Source organism: Conger conger, chromosome 3, assembly GCF_963514075.1.
Source record: "Conger conger chromosome 3, fConCon1.1, whole genome shotgun sequence".
Classification (NCBI taxonomy): Eukaryota; Metazoa; Chordata; class Actinopteri; order Anguilliformes; family Congridae; genus Conger; species Conger conger.
Genome location: NC_083762.1, coordinates 53416531 through 53439157, shown reverse-complemented (window position 1 = coordinate 53439157; position 22627 = coordinate 53416531). Strand labels below are relative to the sequence as shown.

The window sequence follows — 22627 nt, the reverse complement described above, 5'->3', positions numbered from 1 at the left end:
AAGCCACAGTAAAATATGTAGGAGGAGAACCAACCAAGGGCAGAACCAGCAATACCAGCTAAATGCCTAAGCCTGTCCAATAAGATTGAATGTAATTGGAATCAAACGCAACACTCAAGTCAAGTAAGACTAAAATGGAGATGTCACCAGCATCCACACGGTTGAGTAAATGATTGGTGACTGTCTAGAGCCGTGTCTGTCTCGGAACTGCCCAGCGACTTTTTAAAGAATCTTGGATGGAAATGGCAATTTCAAAATCGTTCAGGGAGAGCACTTCCTTGCCACGTTTTCCCTCAGACAAGGGTCCAAAGCTCCCGCACAGAAGGGAGAACAGGTGATGGTTTTGGGCTTAGCACCCAGCCTCACACAAGGGTCCTCCATAGTGTTTGCAATGGGATGGTTGTGTGTGTCCAGTGCAGCCACTCAGGAAGTTATTGGCAACACAGCAAAAAGCTGTTCACCCTGATTTATTTTGTGGGGTGTAGAAATTCTTTCTTCAAAATCATATATTTATTTTGGCTCTGGACAGAAGTACAGACACTGTCCAGAGAGGAGTGCACATTTATTTCAAGAGCAGGCAATGACAGTGAGGCTTGCTGTTATTTTAGTCCATCCAAAGCCACTTGCGGTGTGAACGTTAAGTGTTTGAGTACATTTTACTGTGACAGAGAAAATGTCTATCCCTGTTCAAGTCTCTGTTTGAGTTTAATTGACACTGATCAATCTGTTGCGTGCCGACACTTAAGAAGAATAACCAAAGGATTGTGATGCTACCTCTCTCAAAGAAAGAGGATGGGTGCACTTCACCTGACATATGACTGTGGGTCAGCTTAATCTATGCTGTGTTTATGAGAATAAAAATATGACGCCTTGTTTTCTTAGCAGACACGCACTTATCGGACCACCGCCAGTGCCAGCTGTCAGTCTGCTAGCATTAGCAAATTGACTCCAGAGTGGTCCACTAACTGCAGGACAGTTCTGTTTTCCCCCCATTTTTTTCCCAGCTGATCATCATCTCAACTGCATTGCATTGGTCACTTTATGACTTACACTGTATGCTTTCTGACTGGGTAATGAACACAAACTGAAATTACAGATTGGTCCCTCTCCCACTGACTGGGAAGACACACACACAGGTGCTTATACGCCCATCCAGTTGTGCGCTACTGGATGATTTATGAAATACAAGAATCGGTTAATCCAAGCCTATAAAATCTGTCGAATTCCGCAGCTACTTCTCACCATAAAAATGATTATCCTTCCCTTACAAAATGGATAAACTACTGTATATTGAATTAAACTACATGATATAACACTTCACAATATACTACCAAACATGAAAATGATTGCAGCTTTCAGGAACTGCAGTACATATTTTAAATTAATAAAATGTAATACTTTGCTGTGAAATCTGGAAACAGGCATCTAAAATTCTGAGCTCTCAAAATGTCCTTTTTTCACATTTCAGTCACAGGCTGATTAGAATAATAAATGATCTGAATGTCAATAAATAATCCAGTGAGGGTATTTCTCTGAGCTTGTTTAATGTCAGAGATGTTCCATGGAATATGATATATCATGTTGTACAGCAGTGTCAGTTACCACTAGCAAAGGACCCAAACCGACACAAACCAGAATAGGCCTGAATAAATCTCAATCCCCCTTTGACCCCGTGTTTCCTTGTCTGATTAGCGTAACTGTGCACCCACAGGATTCAAATCCCTTTGTAGTACAAAAAGCAGAAACAAAACACACTACACCGGTCTCAACCACATTACGGAAGGCATATTCAGTCAAGGGACACTTATTAGAATTAATTGCATGCAGTTTTGGAAAGCGGTGGAAAGGTCAGGAGAATGGAATTATTTTGGGGTTGTTTAAAGGCCAGAAGTTGAGAGAAGCATTTCTGATGTGCACCTGCAAGTCCATCCATCCATCCATCCATCCATCCATTATCCTAACCCGCTTATCCTGAACAGGGTCGCAGGGGGGCTGGAGCCTCTCCCAGCATACATTGCAGGAATACACCCTGGACAGGTCGCCAGTCCATCGCAGGGCACACACACCATTCACTCACACACTCATACCCACGGGCAATTTAGACACTCCAATCAGCCTAACCTGCATGTCTTTGGACTGTGGGAGTACCCGGAGGAAACCCACACAAACACGGGGAGAACATACTCTGTACAGAGAGGCCCCGGCCGACCAGGATTCGAACCCAGGACCTCCTTGTTGTGAGGAGGCAGTGCTACCCACTGCACCATCCATGCCGCCTTGCACCTGCAAGTATCCAACTTCATCGTTCAGCTCCTATGGGATTGCCATAGGTGTAAAACAGATCTCTGACAACTTGTGTAATGTTACATTACATTACATTATTGGCATTTGGCAGACGCTCTTATCCAGAGCGACGTACAGTTTATTAGACTAAGCAGGAGACAATCCTCCCCTGGAGCAATGCAGGGTTAAGGGCCTTGCTCAACGGCTGTGCGGATCTTATTGTGGCTACACCAGGATTAGAGCCGCCGACCTTGCGTGTCCCAATCATTTACCTTAACCACTACACTACAGGCCGCCCCTAATGTCTACTGTACTACACTGTACATCAAACAACATGTGCTCACCACTGGGTAGATTGTTTAACCTCTTAAAGGTTAAACGTAGTGCACTGTAAAGTGTATTGTCAATTTTGCATATTAACGTTACAGGCAATATATTTATTTTGCGTTTTTCTAATGCATGCTTTAGTTCCCACATGCTCAATGTGTCTTATTTAAGACCACATGTCTAGTATCACTCTTCCAACATAGCTTGCCAACAAAATGTGTTGGTACATTTTGTCGTTCATTGATGACGTCTTGGTTGAATTGAGTTCTCAACCAAAGGTTTTGTTTTCATAGCTAGCATGCATAACGATGCATGATTAAAACATATAGTTAGCGTCTTTCTTTTCCATGTCAATGATAATTCTGCTGTCTGAAACACATTTCTTCGAAACACATTAACAGTGGCATGCAAAAGAGCATCTTGAACACACATGTCAAACCTTGATGTGATTGGGCTACTGCACCATAAGACCAACGATTGAAGATAAAGCTGTTAAAACCGCAAAAATGTTGAAACTGTAAAAACCATAAAAACATCCCTGGGGCTGACAAATCTTGATTTCTGTTGTGACGTGCAGATGTTAGGGATTTGGCATAAACAACATGGCCACAGTCCATCTTATGACAGCTATTTCCAGCAAGATACCGTGCCATGCCAAAAAGCACACCTCATCTAAAGCAGGTTCCATAAACTGTCACGTTTCATGCTTGTCATGTCATGTTTTATGTTTAGTTATTGCCTTGGTTATGTTATTGTCATGTCACGTATTATGTTAGTCTTGTCATGTCACGTAATATAGTTTATTGTCATAGTTTTGCAAACTTGTTATGTCACAATTTATGTTTCATGTTATGTTGTACTGTTCATTAATTAGCATACACTTTTTCGTGTCTTTCTGCAAATCTTGCATTCCTGCTTTCTCTCTCTCCCTTTCTGTCACTCACACTCTAATTGTTTCAATTTCCCTTGTCTTCTTACTAATCTACTAACTTTAGATCAGGATTGGGTAATACTAACATTCTAACCATGTGTTCATGTTACCTTACGTTTCTTGTGCAAGTCATTTACTAATTTACTAACACTAGGGCAGGATAGGTTTATTACTAACGATTACTAATTACCTCATTAACTTGTCAATCCTCCACACCTGATTTCCATTCTCATGCTGCTCTCAAGCTAATTGTCTACACCTGTCTACACCTGCATATAAAGCTCAGTTTCATGTCATTTCTTTGCTAAATTGTTGCCCCCTATTCATCAGTGCACCTCTTTGGCGGTATTGTCAAGCCATTTGTCTACCCGTTACGATCCAAGCCTGTTTACTGACCAAAGATTATTGACTTCTGTTTTGTTGACCATTGCCTGCCTGTACCATGACTTTGCCTGCTGTCTTTGTGCTTTTGCCCCGTGGAGCAGACTTCGGTCTTGACTCTTGCGCCGTCATCGACCCTGAGCCTGCCTACCATCCATCTGTACTTCTGCCCGGCTGACAGCTTTCCTGGCTACCGGACTTTTTGCATGGTGTACCGATTACGAGACTGCCTTCTCCCTCGGTACTTTGGTTTTGGCTGGATTTTACGTGTACGATTTTACCCGTCTCACAAACCAGACATTGAGTTCAGTGTGCTCCAATGGCCTACACAGTCACCAATTCCCCTATATTTGGGATGTGGCGGAATGAGAGATTCACAGCATGAATTTTTCCAGCCAACAAATTTATAGCACCTGAATGATACCAACATGGACCATGAACTCAAGCCAACATGGACCAGTTCTAGGGGTCAAAAGGATGTCCCATCCAGTACTAGAACGGTGGACCTAATTAAGTGGTCACTGAGCGTATAATGAAAAAAAAGCTAAAGGTACTTTAAAAACACACTGTGTTTATTGGGTATTCACAAATAATTGCTTTTCCAGGTGCATAATGATGAGATAAGGCCTGTGGAACTGTGACACTTAATGGGGTAGGGTCTGTGGCATTTAACATTATGCACAATTTCTCTTATCTTTATGCACATAATTCTGATCACTGTGTGTTACTTGGCAAGTGCAATTTTGAGTCATCCCAGGGTTGAATGGGAGTGGGCTTAAAATAGACCTGTTCGTAAACCCTGTAGGACAAAAATCAATCACTTAGATGGGAGGCACAAAACAAAAAATGTTACAGAGAAGCGATTTATGTCAACATGCTGCCAAGTGGAAGCACACTAAATTCAGCGCCGTGACAGTGATTCTGGGGATCCATCTGCTGCCGTTTGGCCACAGAACAATTGCTGCCAATGCCATGTCATCTCCCCATCAGCTCCTGTCGTTTTCAGAAAGAGAACTCCAGATGGTTCATCATTTGGATATCTACCTTCTTCTTGTAAATCATTGTGACGGGTCTTTTTCTGAAAACACATGGCAGTATTTTAAACTAGAACTCCTCTTAGGAAGAGGGAAATAATGATACACAACAGAACCACCCACTCGCATAAAATGTGAAAAATACAATCACCCAGAATTGCACAGTAATGTAGTTAATAAAACGGGAGGGGCAGAAATCGTTGTTCGATTAAATGCACAAGGTAATGAACAGATATTGAGAAATTTTTATGTACCGTGTGTTGCATCTATGTATATTATGAAAGCAATAAAACACAACATTGTTCCAAGATGAGTTCCATACATACATACATGCAATATGCATTTATACCAGCAAATAGAATTTCCAACAATGAATCATTGTTGAAAGGTTATTTTCATCTGCGCAATGATGTCATTGTATATTCTTAAAAATATTAATGTGTTATCCAAAGCAAGCTCATCCAAATAGCAATTCTGCTACTCAAAAGGGCGGTGGAAAAAATGTTTTATTTCCTGGAAAATGGGACAGTTTAGCCCATTCCAGCAATGCAGTGCTTTTGTGTAAGATGTGCTGAGTCAGATTTTTTAAAACCCCATCCAGGGATTGACCAACTTTGAATTTGCAATCTTACAAAGAACAATGAAAAACCCTGCATGAAAGGTGCATTAAATAAATTCTCAGAAAAATAACTAGTATTCACAAAAGTAGATATGTTCTTTGGATCATGGTAAGGTGTATGGAGCTTAATGTGTGCATGCTTGACTAAATTTGTGTGTCTGTGCATCTCCTAGCAAATTATTAAAAACATTTCAGTGAGGCTTTTAATTTCCATGATGAAAGACCATGCTCCATGGTTATTAATCCAAGCATAATAGTTAAGGTCGTAAATGATTAAATTATTCAAATAAAATCCTACCAATCAGGGGATATCAATATGAGCGGAAGTTTAGAGGGGTGAAAAAAAAAAAAAAAAAAAAAAAAACTGACGTGGGATCAGACTGTCCATTAGGAAAGGTCAAACTGATGGTGAAAATTTCCACCCTGAAGAAAAGACAACCAATGGGGGCTGTCTTCCCCCATAAAATCCAACAAAGACACAAAAAATGGCCACCTGAGTGTGTCATTCACAGAGGAAAAGGAAAATGTCACATCCACACTCACAATAGATTGTGTCCCTCTCACTTGAAAGCAGAGTCCTGGCTGAGCACCCCACCATTCAGCTGCTCAATGGTATAAAGATTTGACCTCTTAATATAATGGCTAGTCTCCACTTTAACAGCCTAGACTCAGCATGGGGAGTCAGATCTTACTGGTCCATTCACTCCATTCCTCAGCAAGCAAGTTTTACCATTCAAAAACATCAGCCAAAAATACCTTAAGTACAATTCTCCTTGGTCTGGAAGGTGGGGAAATTGAATGCGGGGGAAGCCTGAATTTTGATTTATTCAAATGATTTTTTTCACTGAAGAAACTTCACCACACAACTTCTTGACATTTATCATACTAGCGTCTGCTGTCATTTAACAGTGCTGTCCTCTGTTGACATGTTCGCATGCACAAATGCATGCATTCGCATACGCATTCACACACCTACACATATACGCACAACCAGGCCCAGATTAAGGGGTTTGGAGGCCCAGGCTAACACACGTGTGGCCCCCAGACAGTGACACACTGTATCGATTCTGAGAATGAGCTTTAGCAAGTCACATTGCAATTTGGCAGTCAGCGCTGCTCTCAATCATTAGCGTCCCTCAAAGCCAAAATATACCTATTGGATGCGACTATACCACATCACAGTCAACACACAATTATTATTCATGCACATTACTGTATTAGAAAATTTAGCAATATATTGACAATAATGTCATGTAGAAGTTACGCTTCTTACATGCTTCTCTGTTACAATATCTTTTTTTTTGATAATTGCAATTTCAAAAGTAGACTAAACCGGTTGCACCAACTGATTTAGTTCCAATGTAGAGTTATGATAAAACAAATAATTTACTCCTACTATGTGTAAAGTAATTCCTAAAACAACTGTTGACATAACACATCGAATTGAAAGATTGGAAAATTTGTTGGATGCAATATGAGCTAGCAGCACATTCTCCATGATAGATGATCCATTTAATTTATGAGTTTGACGTGCTTTCGTTTTGTAAACTGAGATACAAAATAACCAAACTCAAAATAAACAGAAAAATAGAACTGAGAATAACCGACCTTTTCTCTCTGAGTAAGAATATGTTTATTTTTTCCGACATGAATAAATTACTCTGTCAAGGTTATAATAAAAACCTTTATTAAAAAATGCTTTCATAATGATTTCATACCAAGTGAATTGTTGGAGAGCAATACATATCAAAGAAAAAACCCAGTCCAAGCCCATAACAAATGACCAGCTAGAATAGGTGGTACAGGTTGTAGACAGCTGTTGAGATAGAATATAATTTAGCCATCATATTACTTGACACTAATGTAATGCCATTGGTTTAACGCGCAAATAACCAGACTATATTTATATCCACTTGGTAACAGAGAGAACCCTTCCACAAAAAACCTCTAATCTGTGTAGTATCTAAAGATAAAATTCAAATTGCACGACATCTGGTAAAATGTATAGGCCTCACAAACCAAAGTAATGCAATGTTAAAATTAAGTCAGTGCTATTAAATTCTTATTTTGTGCAACCTGTAATAAATTTAAGTTAAATAGTAGAAGCTGATGGGAAATAATGTTTTTAAAGGGGGCCAATACAGGCATGAAAACTGCCACTGTGCTGGCTCATTAGCTTGGAATAACAGCACACATAAGGTGTCAGTTAGATTCATAGTACCCCTCAGACTCCCTCTATGTGTTTTCTTTCTCTCTCTCAAACACAATCACACACGCACAGTTTCAGAGACACTCACATTAAGACATGCATTGCACAGTCACATACAAACACACATATGTGACCTGCTCTATCAAAATCAGTTGTATTTACCCCAAAGTGTATTTTAAATTTTAGAATATGAATTCGAAAGAGGAGGTTGTAAGCTTTCTAACGATATCCGTTATTGTGTGTTTGCTGTAGTGTAGAGTGAAAACAACAAAAAATGTGCAAATGCATACAGACTGCAGGTCCAGTGTGGGTTTTGCATTCATTCCTTTTTTCACGGTGCAATTTTCCATCGCTATGGTAACAAGATATAGTGTGTGAATGTATAGAACTGTGAGTTTTAGCACTTTCAACCAATTGTATAGTATGTGGGTGGCAAAACAAGCATGGGGGGACCTCGCTTTCCTTTGCATTTTTGAAATCCATATACTACACAAAATAAGGTAAACTCTGAGAAACGTTAATAGAATGTCCATTGTTTACTGGAATTATCATTGTTTTCCAATATAGACGTGACCCCCATCTGTGAGCAAATAAATACAGCATAACTGCTCAGCCTAGAACCGGTTAGTTGTATGCTATTGAAGTGACAATTGAGAAGCATTTTAGCTAATGACATTAAGTTTCCAATGGTGTATAGTCTGATTCTACTCTCCCAATAGCAGAGATCTGATGGCAGAGGCAGGGAGCCCAGCAAGGAGGGAGTTATGTACAGTCGTCCAAGCAGGAGATGATCATTGCCTGGAATAAGAGCTGAGGTGAGTAGGCGGTGAAGAATGGATGAATTCTATGAATGTTTTACAGGAAGAATCTGTATGCCAGACAAACTGCTATGATGTTCTCACAGAGGGACAGTTTCAGACAGATCCAGCGCACCTATGCTGAAATTCTAGTGCAATTTCAGAAAAAACCTACTTATATGTTCATCAAATCACACCAATCAAGCATAACAAGACCAGGTACATCACGTGGATAGCATCAAGCCCCTTGTACACATATCCCTGCACTCAAAAGGACATAGGAAAAATGGTCTTTCATGTCTTTGTGGCTTGGTTGTAATGTTGTTTTAAGTCCTTGTTGTCATTTTTTCACAACAGGAAATGACATAAGCTATTGTCAGAGGTAGACAGGAAGGACAAAAAAATGAATATGCTTGCTGCAAATGGGACCACATCGGTACAAAATAGCAAATTGCATTTCTCATAGAAATGTAGTCTTAAAAAGCAATGAAAAATTTAAAAACTAGTCAATGGCATATGGTAATATCACTGCTATGTGAAACGCTGAAAAATGATCATCAGATCAAGAATACCAATTCATTAGGCCTCATGCAAGAACATTTTCGTATTCTTAACATATTCTTTTGTCTTATGAAGCGCTCGTAGGCCACATTGGCTATAATACATTATAATGGTTATAATACAGTATAATAGTTATAATACAGTATGTACGGTACGGTACTCTAGACCGTTGATAAACTCTTATTCCTCCTAATCAGTCCATTAAATAATCTTTCTGAAAACATTTGAGGTGAGAAATAAGCAATGCAGTTATATTTGATCTGCAATGGCTAGTTTGAAAGTTTGATCTGAGGTCTGTGAGACAGGCGAGCTGTGCTGACATGCACTTCAAGCTATGAGTTAAAGACCCTCTGAAATTCATTGTCGACATGATTTGTAAAGCCAGTTGGGATCACTCATAAATTTTGTTCCCACTTAATAAAAATTTCAAAATAAGAGAAAATCGGTGAATGCGTCAATCAATCGGACCAGCGATTTAAGAACATGGTTCATGGTTCTTGCATGAGGCCCATTGAGTCTAAATATAATTTTTTTTTTTTTTATGTAAATGTTTTGAACAGACAAATACTATCCCCTGCAGCATCCAGCACACCCACCAGGGTAGAGTTTGTTCAAATTGTTTGTTGGAGAACATGACGTATGTCACCTCAGAAACCAAGATACAGCCTGCCAATGAGCGAAGGGGAGCCACATCTAACAGTCATGTCTAGTAAGAACAAAGCCTCTGAAAGGATTCACTTTAACAATGTAAAAGGACAGGAGAGTTCACCTTGGCAAAAAATCTCATCTCACCCAGCATGACTACACGGCCATTTAATTATAGATGATGGAACTTCCTTCCGAGGCCTGATATTATCTGGTTTGTCTTTAACCCTCAATATGATCTAGGTGACAGGGGTCATGATTCAATCTAACTGCCATGCAGTCTGTCCATAACACATACCTTTTCCCCTATTAAATGCCACATTCTTCACATGAGTTTGACATGAGTTTTACAATAGTTTTTGGAAACAGAAACTAGTCACTCACTGCGCTTTTATCTGTGAACAATTCATGCAAAAGCAGGGGCGACACAACAGGACAGGCAAAGCAGGCAATTGTCTGGAGCCCGAAGTTTTGAAGGGGATCCCGAAGGGGTTCCACAAATTCCTACAGCAATTACAATCTAAAAATGTAAACATCCAATAGGCAGACAGTGCAGTATGTTTTTGGAAAACCACCTAGACAGGGAACTTTGAGGGGGCCCCTGAAGGATGATTACAGTAGACCTGGCAATGACAATCTAAAAAAATGGCAACCCCTTTGAAGCATCCGATGGCCAGTCACACAGTAGTGTGTAGCCTACGCCGGAAACCCCACTAGGCCCCATGTTAGCAGCAGACACACGTTTGTTTGAATTAATAGATGGCTGTAAAATAAAAAGGATGAATCCTAGCAGTTCACAAAAGAAAAAGAAAAATCAAGAAGAGGAAAAGAGGAAGCAGGACGGTAGTAAGTTAAGTAGTAAGACAATGACGATGAACAAAACAAGAATGATAACTTACTTAAATAAGCTAGCTAGTTAACCCGGTAAACATAGTCGCTGGCAAGGTAGCAAGCATAGAGTCATGGTGTTCCGAACAGAACACAGGGAAAGCGGCCTCTTCCACCAGAAGTTAAAATTAGTTCAATGGTAGCTATAATTATGGTTGCTTACAGACACTAACTTTGACTGATGTGAATTGGACAATTCATTATAGAGAAAATAACAAAATCTCTGGGTTTGGAAGACCGTGTTAGCTCACAATGTTCTGAACACCTATTCACAATGTTCCGAGCAGCACCTGAAGCACAACTACTGCAGTTTTGCACTCTGTTATGCAGGCAAATCTCTATTCATGCTTCCCCACCACACTGTCACAGGGGGGGCACCATTACCTTGTCACTGAATGCTGAAATTTCTATGAAAACGTAAAGAATTCAACTTTAAACAAGCCCAAAAACCAAAGCTGATCTGGAAGTAATTTCTTATTTATTTATCATGAAAGTTGCACTATTTGGAACATTATCAGCCAACTTGGTGTTAGCACATGATCTATGTAGTCTATGCTATGCCTGGTGTAAAATCTCTAATCTCACAGATTATAGGAAAATACTGATGTCTATCATCTTTTTCAGGGGTGGTTGCACAAAGTATTAAACCAGGGGTGCCAATAATTGTGCAGCCTGTGATTTGGGGAAATACATTTTTTATTGAAAAAATGTAAGACTTTGGTTGATTCCATTGAATCATTAATAAAGCACACTACTTTACACATGTAGGAAAATAAATAAAATAAAGTGTATGTCAATAATGTATTATCTATATAGTTTACAGTATTTTTTGTGCATATCAACGGTGCCAATTCTGGACTTGACTGGTTAAGGTACTTGACTGGCACAAGGTTGGTGGTTCGATCATTTTTAATGAATGATTGTGAGTTCTGTGTATATGAATTGACTTTATATACCTGTTTCTAACAAAGCAGAAAATAAAATGGCTGCTGACAAAATATGGCATGGCAGGGTTTAATTTGGTACGTTTATGGAACATTGTTAATAAAGGGCCTTTTTTTAACGGCTACTTTAATTTGTCAAGTGCAGATTTATACTTTGGGATGATACCTCATTACTTCGCAACACTCTTGGCCTGAGATGCAATTCCAACCACTCGGCTTGAAAGCTCCAACAGATTCAAACCCCTGTAAATGTGTTACTAAAGAAATTTATTTGGCACCTTTAATCTCTAATTCTGTAAAAACATGTCCGTAGCGGAATGGTTATAAAAACTTTTACAAGCGATCAGAGTTACACCTTTAGAGTGTCACTTCATTAACTGAAAGGAAAAAAGCAAGACAAAAACAAATCTGTCTCGAGCAAAACAATGTCAGTACGCATGCTAGTCAAAACAATGTCAGTACCCATGCTAGTCAAAACAATGTCAGTACGCATGCTAGTCAAAATTCTGAGAGATACAGCATAGCCTAATAAATGAAACATGGAACTGTGCTGATAGGAGCCTGTGTGTTGTTCTTTTGAGTGTGACATAAAGCAAATCATGTGGAAGAGAGAGGATTACAGGGGTCAGAAGACCTCCCCCTACCTCTCTGTCTCTCGCTCTTGCAACATTTCAGTGACATACTATCCTGGTTGTAAAACCCAGCTGCAAATCTGTCACCCTGGCATTGAAAGGACAACGAAAGGTCTAGAAATGAACTGACAGGTGAGGACCTTTGCCGTAAACAGATACTGCAAATAAACAAATAAAACCTACATTCAGGTGAAATATGTTCAATAAAATACACATATTTGCAATATATTGCAGTGTATTCCCTTTCCATAAGCTGTGTAAGTAGCTCTGGATAACAGTATGAGCCAAATGCCTGAATGTAAATGTCACAGCCAAATATTCTCCTGGTTGTGTTCTCTATATTCAAGACAGAGCCTTATCATCAGGAGCCTTCAGCAGCACTACGGACACACACACCGGAAACACTGGTGGCCACTCAAGACAAGTTAATTATTCAATATGAGGGACCGCACAGCTTTTGGCACAGACATTCCAACCAATTTCCCTTTCCCAGACCGGGAGCAAACAACGGTGGCATCTCGGGCTCAGTTTCCTGGCCAAGACTGAGGCCAAAACCATAGCAAGGGCCAGTTTTGCACCTGTTCTGCCCACAAAGAGAGGTATCCACATCCACAGCCAGCCAATTACAGCACCTTATAAAGAACAATGCAGTGAATTAACTTTCTAGCAAATGGAAGAACAATGGAAGAAACTGAAGGTTTTTTGTTTTTTTAAACCCCTGCGGTCAGAGCTCATGGAGTGACCTGCCCCTCCGTGCGACATGTCCAATGACAATTCCTGCCAATATTAATTATGTAACTACATTTTATTGCCAATAATGGGAGGGCAGGGGCTCCGATGATAAATGAGCATCATCTGCCATTTTCCTATTTGTTTTCCAGGCATGGAGAAACCCCAGGGTGATTCCATCCATCCTTCTGTAGCCCACACAGCTGTCCCCTGCTCGAGGAGCTCTCCCCAGATCTTGCTAACTGTAAGTGGAAAGGATGTGCACCAGCAGCAGCAGGAACCAGTCAAGAACCTTCAGGAAAAAATGTTGGGGCAGCCTGTAGCCTAGTGGCGAGGGGGATTGTCCACTGCTTAGTCCGAACAGATGGGTTATCGCATGGGAAACCACATGTTGTCGTCATTTCACTACAGAGTTAGCAATTAGGTCAATTATTCTGAGTGGTTAGCTAGTAGCGGAGAAGAAATGTTTGGTTGAACAGCTGGGATAGAATTTAAGACACAGAGTTTGATACTGCCAGCCAAATCTTGGGTAAAACCTCTGTAGCATTGGGGATATACCTTTATTATATCCTTTATAGTATCTATTGTCCTTTTTCTGAGAAGAATCATGGCACACATTCTGGAGATGAGTCTGTGATTTGCCTCATTCATTTGTACTCCACCACACTGAGTGGTGGATCCCAACCTTTATTGATTGCTCCTCATATCTGCAGCATGCAAATTGCAGATGTGCAATCCTCCTCAAACTGTCATGACAGTTACAGCTTTGCACGATATGGGCTGAAATTAGGGGCCCATGCGTTAGGGGCCAAGCGTTTCTATGTCACCAGTGGTGGCAGCTGAGCTGAATATTTACGCTTAAACGGATTATTGGTATTGACCTGTCTCAATAACTTTTCTTGATAAACAACACAGCAATTCATTCACAAAATACTGAACACCATCATATATAGCCAGTTCCCCCTCTATTAGGCTATTAGGCAAGTAAAAAGTGATCTAAACTATTAAAAAGTGAATTTATTATTTAATCTCCCTAATGTGATCTGAAGAAATAAAGTTTACCTGGCAATTGATTCAAATCATTGGTACACTTGTTAACCTAGGAAGATTTATGAAATGTATGAAAATGGATCACTTTGCCCCTGCTTATTTAAGTACAAGTTCTGCAAAATAAAAATAAAAACATTGTACATGGCTGCAGCATGTTGTCAAGGATTTGTGCTGTTACCTTGATGGAAGGTAGGCTGATGTTAGCGTTAGGCCTGATCAATTAAATTTCCTATCTTTTGAGGCTTTCAGTAAATGCAAACATTTCACTTAAACCATATTTTGTAGTGATTAGTTTCCTTCGTTTTTACACAGGCAGGTTAAATTAATACTTGATAGGTCATTATAAATAACACCCTTGGCTGTGATCTATTCGGCCCACTAGCTAAGGTAAAGAAAATCAAATTCTCCCCATATCTTATACGTGGATGATATCAACTGGCAAAAATTTTGCCGTTCATTGATGATACATTCTTGATTGAACTGAAATCTCTAGTTGATCACAGATCGATATAGCTAGTACGCATAACGATGCATGATTTAAAAGTATAGCTAAAATATAATAGTAAATCTGAAACACATTTATTCAATCGAATCTTCTTTGTTTGCCGTCAACATGGTATTTGCATATTATTATCTTGCTAACGAGATTGCATGTTGTCTCATGTCACATGTAATGATAAATATACCATATCAGCCCATCAGTTAGCTAGCAAAGCTAGCTAGCTATCGAAATTACTTTTAAAAGCTAACTATAATGCAGTAGTTTTGGCTAGCTAGTTAACTAGCTGGCTAGTCCAGTGAACTGGCTACTTTCTTGCCATTTATGACTAGCCTAATAAACTAACATACCTGCCAATTTAGCAGTTCATGTACGCTAACCCCATCAGTTATGTACACCCTCACTTCACTGCATCCGACACAAGTGCTTGCCACTTTGGACAGTCAGTGAGACTAGCTGCTGCTAGCCCGTGTGCTGTGTCTAGCTAACTACTACCTGCACACGATAACGTTTCTGCACCTACAGCAATGGTCTCATGTTCATTTTCTGAACCTACAGCAACGGTCTCACAGAAAAAAAAAAAAGAAAAAAAAGGATGAATGAATGAATTGTTAACATTGTGTCCCGTAATGTTAAGTCCATGGACAATTCATCATCAAAATGTAGAATTTTGAGGTGTAATTCAAATGTACAGAAAATTTGAGAAAGCATGCATGCTTCTGAATTGCAGATACAATGAGTGTGTCGGGATCCACTGGATTTAAATAGTTATGTTTGTGCAAAAAAAGTGTTTTTCTTTGAAAATTTTGCAAGGGTATCCATAACACAGAAATGTTAACATAACGTAACATAACAATACCAAAATTAGTAGTTGGCAAGCCTGTTGCCATTGTAGTAGACCTGTGGAGTAGACCTGTGAAATGGCATTGAGATTGGTTTTGAAACGGGTGAGATATTGAGGTAAAAAATTTGTTTTTTTGACTTAACGTCTGTTCACCATGTGAAACCGAGGCCCTCCTACAGTGTCTCTTATGTATTTCAATGGTACAAACCAAGGACTCGCTTTGATTATGCTAAGAAATATCATGGTTTGGGTTAGCTAATGTTACATTTTTTGGTGTAAAATGGAATATTTTCATTTTGTTATGTCCTCATGGATTGTGACCATAGACACAATCATTACCAAGGCAGAACAGATGTCTCTGTTGAGTCAGTTTGAAAAAACAAACAACAACGTGACATTTCAAAATAGGACACATGGAAATTTTATCCGTACCTTTGCTATCTTTTAAAATTTATTTTTAAGTACTAGTAGGTTATTTTTGCTAAATTAGCTATATTTGCAAAACCATTTGCTAAAAATGACCACTGAAGGGATTAAACAGGCAGAACTTTCAAAACAACTGACAAGGACACACCTCCTGGTGTTGTTCTTGACCATTCAGGTCATTGCTGAATAAGTGGGGTTTTTTTTTTGTTTTTTTAATAACAATCCTACATTAGTACATGTTGAAAAATGCTCATTGACTGCATCTGTAGTATTTAAGAAAAGTAATGAATGGGGAAATGCAGTTATCATGAGGGCAGTTATTATAAATGTGATACCCTCAAACACCGTAGGACATGCTGCGGCCATTGTAATGTTAACAGATGAACACAGTACAATTGCACATGTTGATCATTATATTATTATGTATATTTATGTATATTTGCTCAAATTATAGTCTGACAAGTAAAATCAGTGGGGTGCTAAATGCCAGAAGCATGGACATCTGGCCACTGAAATAAAATAATTTGTGGAGAATGAGTTCAATGACAAAACAAATGGCACTTGCATAACACAGACCACTGTGTTCAAATAAGTAAAAGGAAAAAAATTTAAGACGTGTTTTCAGCATGACTGTTATAAAATTCAGCATACACGGGGAGAGACCCAGAACCAGGGTCTATCCTTCTGTCCATTGCTGGTGCTCATGGCAGGTGCCAGTCAATCCATCACATGACACGATTTCAAAGGCCTGTCCACTACTGAGACCTGTGCTTGCTTTCAGCCAACCCTCTCAATTCACAGCACTCAATCACATGCAGCAACACAGGCCACACTCCCTCAAATTGAAAGCAAGTCTATTCACATAGCTGTGAGTTGTATTTCCACTCCAAAGGACTGAACCAGGTGTGCAGTAGCTCTATAATGCACAACATAAGAGTGTGTCCACCATTGGAAAATTCTGAAAAGGGCAGAATCCGAGCCATACCCTTTCTTTGAGCTGCAGCGCTGAGTCTCATTGAAGCTGCCCACGCTTCAGCTTGCACTTTCTGCCTCATAAGTTTATGCTGGCAGTTCATTTGCTGGAATTTTTTTCTTAATTACTGATAGACTTTGCCCTATTGCTTCATAGATAAGATTAATTCTTTAGTTCTTCTTTTTGCCTATTTTAGTGGTTCTATATTCCTTTCTATGTTTCCTTTCAAAAGAGACCAGAATTATGCTTGTAGTCAAAAGTGTTCAAAAATAGTAACTGTTTAATTTTGGGTATGTCAGGCATGTGTTAAAGGGGTTAAAATCTGAATAAATGAATAATCTTGCATTTATTTTTTGAAGATGCATTCTCTAGCAGTGAAACTTTAATAACCTCTAAACCTACAAACTTTAACCTCTCAACCACTTTTTTGGCAACGAAGGCAATGAGTTCTACACTCCACTCCACACCCTTCATAATTAGTCTCACTGCAACTGAGCTCACATTATTGGTGAAATATACAGTGTATATACAGTGCTCTAGAATTATTGGCACCCTTAATACATATCGGGAAAAAGGCTGGATAACAATCTATATTTTATGTCCAAACATACAGGAAAACAATGTACTTTTATTTCAATACATTTAGTCTCATATTTCAAAGTTTTTTTATTTAGTAATTATTGGCACCTCTAGCAATTATTGTAAATAATATGAAACAATACAATTTCACTTTAATGGAGTTAATCTCGGTCTAAAGCAGGGGTGCACAACTCCGGTCCTGGAGGGCTAGTCTGCGAGCTGGTTTTTGTTCCAACCAATTGCCTTATTTTATTTTTCTGACAGCCCTAGACATTATGTTGGTTCACTCCTGTACTTGAGGACAGTACAATCTTTAGAATACACTAGCAGGCTGCAACTGTAGCTGGTCCAAATAGAAATGCCTAAACAAGACATTATTTAATTAATTAAATAATTAGAAGTTGGCACAAAATCTTGAAGCGGATCGGCCCTTGCTGTACAACCCTGGTCTAAAGGAACTATAATGTGTCAGTCCATCGCTTCCTATTTCAGTGTATTTCAGTATAAAATGAGGTAACAGACATGCAAAATCCCTTTGTCATCCATCAACATGGGAAATGCCAAAGAACTCTCAATTCAGGACACATAGATGATAAGTGACCATCAAGAGTCGGGTAATGGGTATAAAAAAATACTTAAATGGTTAAACATACCACTTAGCACTGTAAGGGTGATAATAAAAAGGCGTAAAACATTAATTAATTAATTCATTATCCTAACCTACTTATCCTGAACAGGGTCGCAGGAGGGCTGGAGCCTATCCCAGCATACATTGGGCGAAAGGCAGGAATACACCCTCGACAGGTCGCCAGTCCATCGCAGGGCACACACACCATTCATTCACTCACACACTCATACCTACAGGCAATTTTAGACTCTCCAATCAGCCGAACCTGCGTGTCTTTGGACTGTGGGAGGAAACCGGCCGACGGGGATTCGAACCCAGGACCTCCTTGCTGTGAGGCGGCAGTGCTACCCACTGCACCATCCGTGCCGCCATGGCGTAAAACATATGGAATGGCAAACTTTCCAAACCATAATTTGAAAACATTGGAATTATGGAGTGCTATGGTCAGATGAGACCAAAATGGAATGTTGTGGCCATACACACCATCAACATGTTTGGCAGCAAAATGGAATGAGAACCATACCTACTGTCAAATATAATGTTTTGGAGATGTTTTGCTGTCAGTGTCAAGAGGAAATCTTGGCAGAAAATCTGGTTGCCTCTGCTAAAAAGCTGTGTCATGGTCATAAGTACGTTGTCCTCTGAACCCCTTATGGGTGGATGCAACCTGCGCGTTACAACTCCCTTAACAGACGGATGCGACGCCAGCGTTGTATTTGATCATATGACTGTTGAAATGCATTCTGATTCCTAGGCCTTTCTATGGGTTTTCTATAGGGCGTCTTAGTCCATAATGGGCTAAGTATCGCCCCCTTTTCTTCACAAAAGCTTGAAAATAACATACGCAAAATAAAATGGTTACTATTCTTGAGCGCTTTTGACTACAAGCATCATCCTGGTCTCTTCTGAAAGGTAACCCCCTTTGAGTCAAAATTACTCTAAATATTACGAAGAGAAAATTAAGTAGATGAGGTAGATGTTTTTCTCACTGAGAATTTTGTGAATACAGATTATTGTGGCTTTTTAGAATTAGAATCTATAATGCATTTTGGTTCACTAGACCCTTGCAGTGAAAAGGACACTGACATTACCTTTTTGAGTGTAGTCTGTGGCAAAGCCCTGGGCCGGTGAGACGTAAGGGGTTGAGTAAAAACAACAACCATTTTCTGCAATGACCATCTCAGTCTCCAGACTTCAATCCCATGAAAAACCTGTGGTCTGAACTGAAGAGGGGGGTATCCAAAGGATATCAATGATTCTGAAAGGTTCTGCATGGAGGAATGGTCAAGAATCCCTCCAAATGTGTTCTCTAACCTTATCACAAATTATAGAAAAAGACCAGTGACTGTCATCTATGCCAGGTGTGTTAAGCAAGGGGTGCCAATAAATGTGGAACCTGATTTTGGACATGAAAAATGTCTGAATTTGGTTGATTCCATTGACTCATTAATAAAGCACATTACTTTTCGCATGTTGATAATTAAAGTTAATAACTGTATTTATTTTTAGTTTACAGCAGTTTTGTGCATATTTATCAAGGGTGCCAATAATTCTGGAGAACACTATATAGTGGCAAAATATATGACTGAAAAGGATGGATATCTGAAAACTCCATTGAGGTGGTTTTGGCAAGTTAGATGTGAGTAACTGTTCCTGAAAGGGATATTTTCAAGGCAGGCACTCTGTAGAGATGGAAATGGTTCCACGGAGCCAATGTGTTTGGTGTATCTGCCTCTCCTTCAGATTCACTTTATAAAGCAAAGACCTTCCAGGCCCCCATACTGAGCTTTCACGGGCTAATCAGACTTGTATTCAAGCCTTTCTTTTTAACTATGAGCCCACTGATGCCTTTCAGTTCTGTGCAAATCACAAGAGATCTGTTTGTGACATTAGCATGAAAGCCATTGCCGTCAAGCAGGTGGCAAGCTGGAAAGAGTGAAATGAAAGATAAGCATATCTCTGTAAATGTTGCACTTGAGAAATAATGTGATTTATTTTGCCATTTCCAGATTCTATTGAAAACCAGCTGTCTAAGGGCATTTGACTTGAGTAAGATATGTCAGATTTTAAAATGACAACCTGTTTATATAAACTCCTCTCCCACCCCGCCCTGTCATACTCCCCATCCCCCAACCCACCCCGCCCTGTTAAAAAATTGGTATTTTGCAGACACATTGAACAAAATAGCTTATTAGGCGCAATTCTATCAGCAAGCTTATGAAGCGAATCATTTTGGGCTAATTGGTTCATCTTAAAACCACAATGTCCAAGCTGTGGGATGGATTATTTTCCCCCACAAAGTCACATTCGCCAGTTCACCTAAGTTTGGGTCAACTGTTGTTTCAATTCCAAGCAGAATGTAGCCTACGTTGCAAGTTATTTTTCTGGCACCTGGTTTCTTTGCCTGAGGGTGTTTACAAAATGTTATGCAGGAGTAATTCGCCTGTCAACATTTGGGGATTTGGACTACACAAATTCTGCCTGTTTCCATTCTTTGGTACTATGAATTTTTGCAGTAACCCCAGGCTCCTTCCTTGGCAGGAACTTGAAAATGGCACAGCTTTTACTGTGGGTTAAAGCAGGTTTCCTGAAGCTAAGAAGGAAGCTAGATTTCACACACAGGATAGTGTGTGCTGTGTCAACTTAGCAGAGCCAACCAGCTGATAAGGTGAGCCGTGATTGCAGGAAAACTTAGTGACTAGAAAATGTACACAGTGAGCACTTTATTAAGCATTTATTGGACTTATTTTTTTTAGATTTCTACTGCTGTAGCCTCTTTGAGTTAAGATGTGTTGTCTGTTCAGAGATGCTCTTCTGCATATCACTGGATTAAAAAAATAAATAATTTGCACCAGTCTTTGCTAACTAGAGACTAGTGTGCGTGAAAAGGAGATCAGCAGTTTCTGAGATATTCAAATCACCCTGTCTGCCACTAACAATCATTCCACAGTCAAAGTCGATCGCATTTTTTTCCCATTCTGATGGTTAATGTGGACATTAACTGAAGCTCCTGACCTGTATGTACTTTATTGTATGCATTGCACTGCTGCCACACAATTAGCTGATTAGATAATCACATGAATAAGTTGGTGTAATAAAGTAAAAATGTTCCTAATAAAGTGCTTGGTGAGTGTATGGCCCATTTGTTTTGTATTTGATGGCTTTGATATTTATAAGTAGCATTCAGTCCATTTTTGGAATAGTAGATGAGACAACAAAGAAGTAGCTGCAGCTGGTGAGCACAACTGATGAAAACATGAAAGGCATTTGAGAAACTGTATATACACTAACTTCTGGTGTAAGCTGTAATAAACTATCACATGCCTTATGGGATGAACATTAGATCAGTGTTAGATCAGCTTTATAGGATATAAATATTACATTTGAATTTATATGCATGAATGCATTCATTGGCCTTGGCATTACCTTACAGTGAGTATTTATCTGCATAAATATGTGGAATGTCAAACAAAGACCTTTTAAAAAGGCTAACAAGGACTCACCTGAAAAATTCCATGAAGGAGAATCCATAGCCGTGCTGCTCAGCTATCCCTGCACATACCACATTAGCGGATGCACCAATAAGCGTTCCATTTCCTGAAACAACAAATCAAGAAAGAATTTGCTGTAACATACTGAAATAATCATATGATCTAAATCAAAAGGCATTGCAATATTAGCATGGCTGTGGTCAGTGCTGGGTATGACCAGTAGCTCTATAGGGTGAGTCAGGATTGGCTATTGCATTATAAGAGGGATTCAGTCGGTTAGGATTCTGAATTTCATCACTCTCAAGTGACCCCTACTGGACAATCTGGCACTCATGGACTGCATGTCAAAGGCACATATATAGAAGGTCACTCTATGCAAGCATAGCTGTAGTCAGCGAATCACAGCTAGGTTCTAAGTAGTAAAAAAACCTCCTCTTTCTAGTGTTAACATACCTGTAACATTACATGTTAATAAAGATCGTACTTGTTGTTGATGGCAGGTTACAAAATAAGTTTTTGAATACCTGAACATAGTTGAAACTTTCTGACTACAACATCTGTATAACATTGTCAGGGCATTGTCAACAGCAGGTTACAAAATGGTTTTCTCAAGAATGCAACATTTTTACAACATTGCTGGGATGTTGTCAATGGCAGGTTGAAAGATTTTCCATGAACATTCCTGTTCACAACATTACACACTGCCTTTAAGTGTTTTTCTCTATAAAGGCTTCACCCTTTTTTCTCCAAACATATCTTCTTTGGTGGTGGCTAAAAAGTTTGGTTTCGTCAGTCAAAATCATATTGTTCCAAAAGGCTTCAGGCTTTTCAATGTTTTCATTTGCATACTTCACATGCTTCATTTCGTGTTGAGATCATAGGAAAGGTTTCTATCTGGCAACTCTAACATGTAGGTCTTTGCTGTTTAAAGTATGTTATATTGTTGTCCTGTGAACAGCTAGACCTGTGTCTGCAGCTCTTTTGCAGTGATGTGTGGGTTGTTCTGACCATTTCACACCAGGTCTTGGGCCATGCTACCTGAACATATTCTTGGTCTTCCAGTCCTTGCCTTGACTTCAACTATTCCACTACCGTCCATTTTCTAATAAATGTTTTTGACAGTGGAAATATGTAGTTGGAAACGTTAAGAGAGTTTT

At 39.4% G+C, this 22627-nt stretch overlaps 1 protein-coding gene across 1 annotated transcript in view; it reads right to left on the bottom strand.

Annotated features, from left to right (window-relative positions):
• Window positions 1–22627, bottom strand: part of oca2 (oculocutaneous albinism II) — a 143760-nt gene that overhangs the window by 3523 nt on the left and 117610 nt on the right. The window contains exon 23 of the mRNA XM_061236206.1: window positions 21483–21576. Within this exon, the coding sequence (XP_061092190.1) occupies window positions 21483–21576 (94 nt within the window). The remainder of the gene's footprint in view (window positions 1–21482; window positions 21577–22627) is intronic.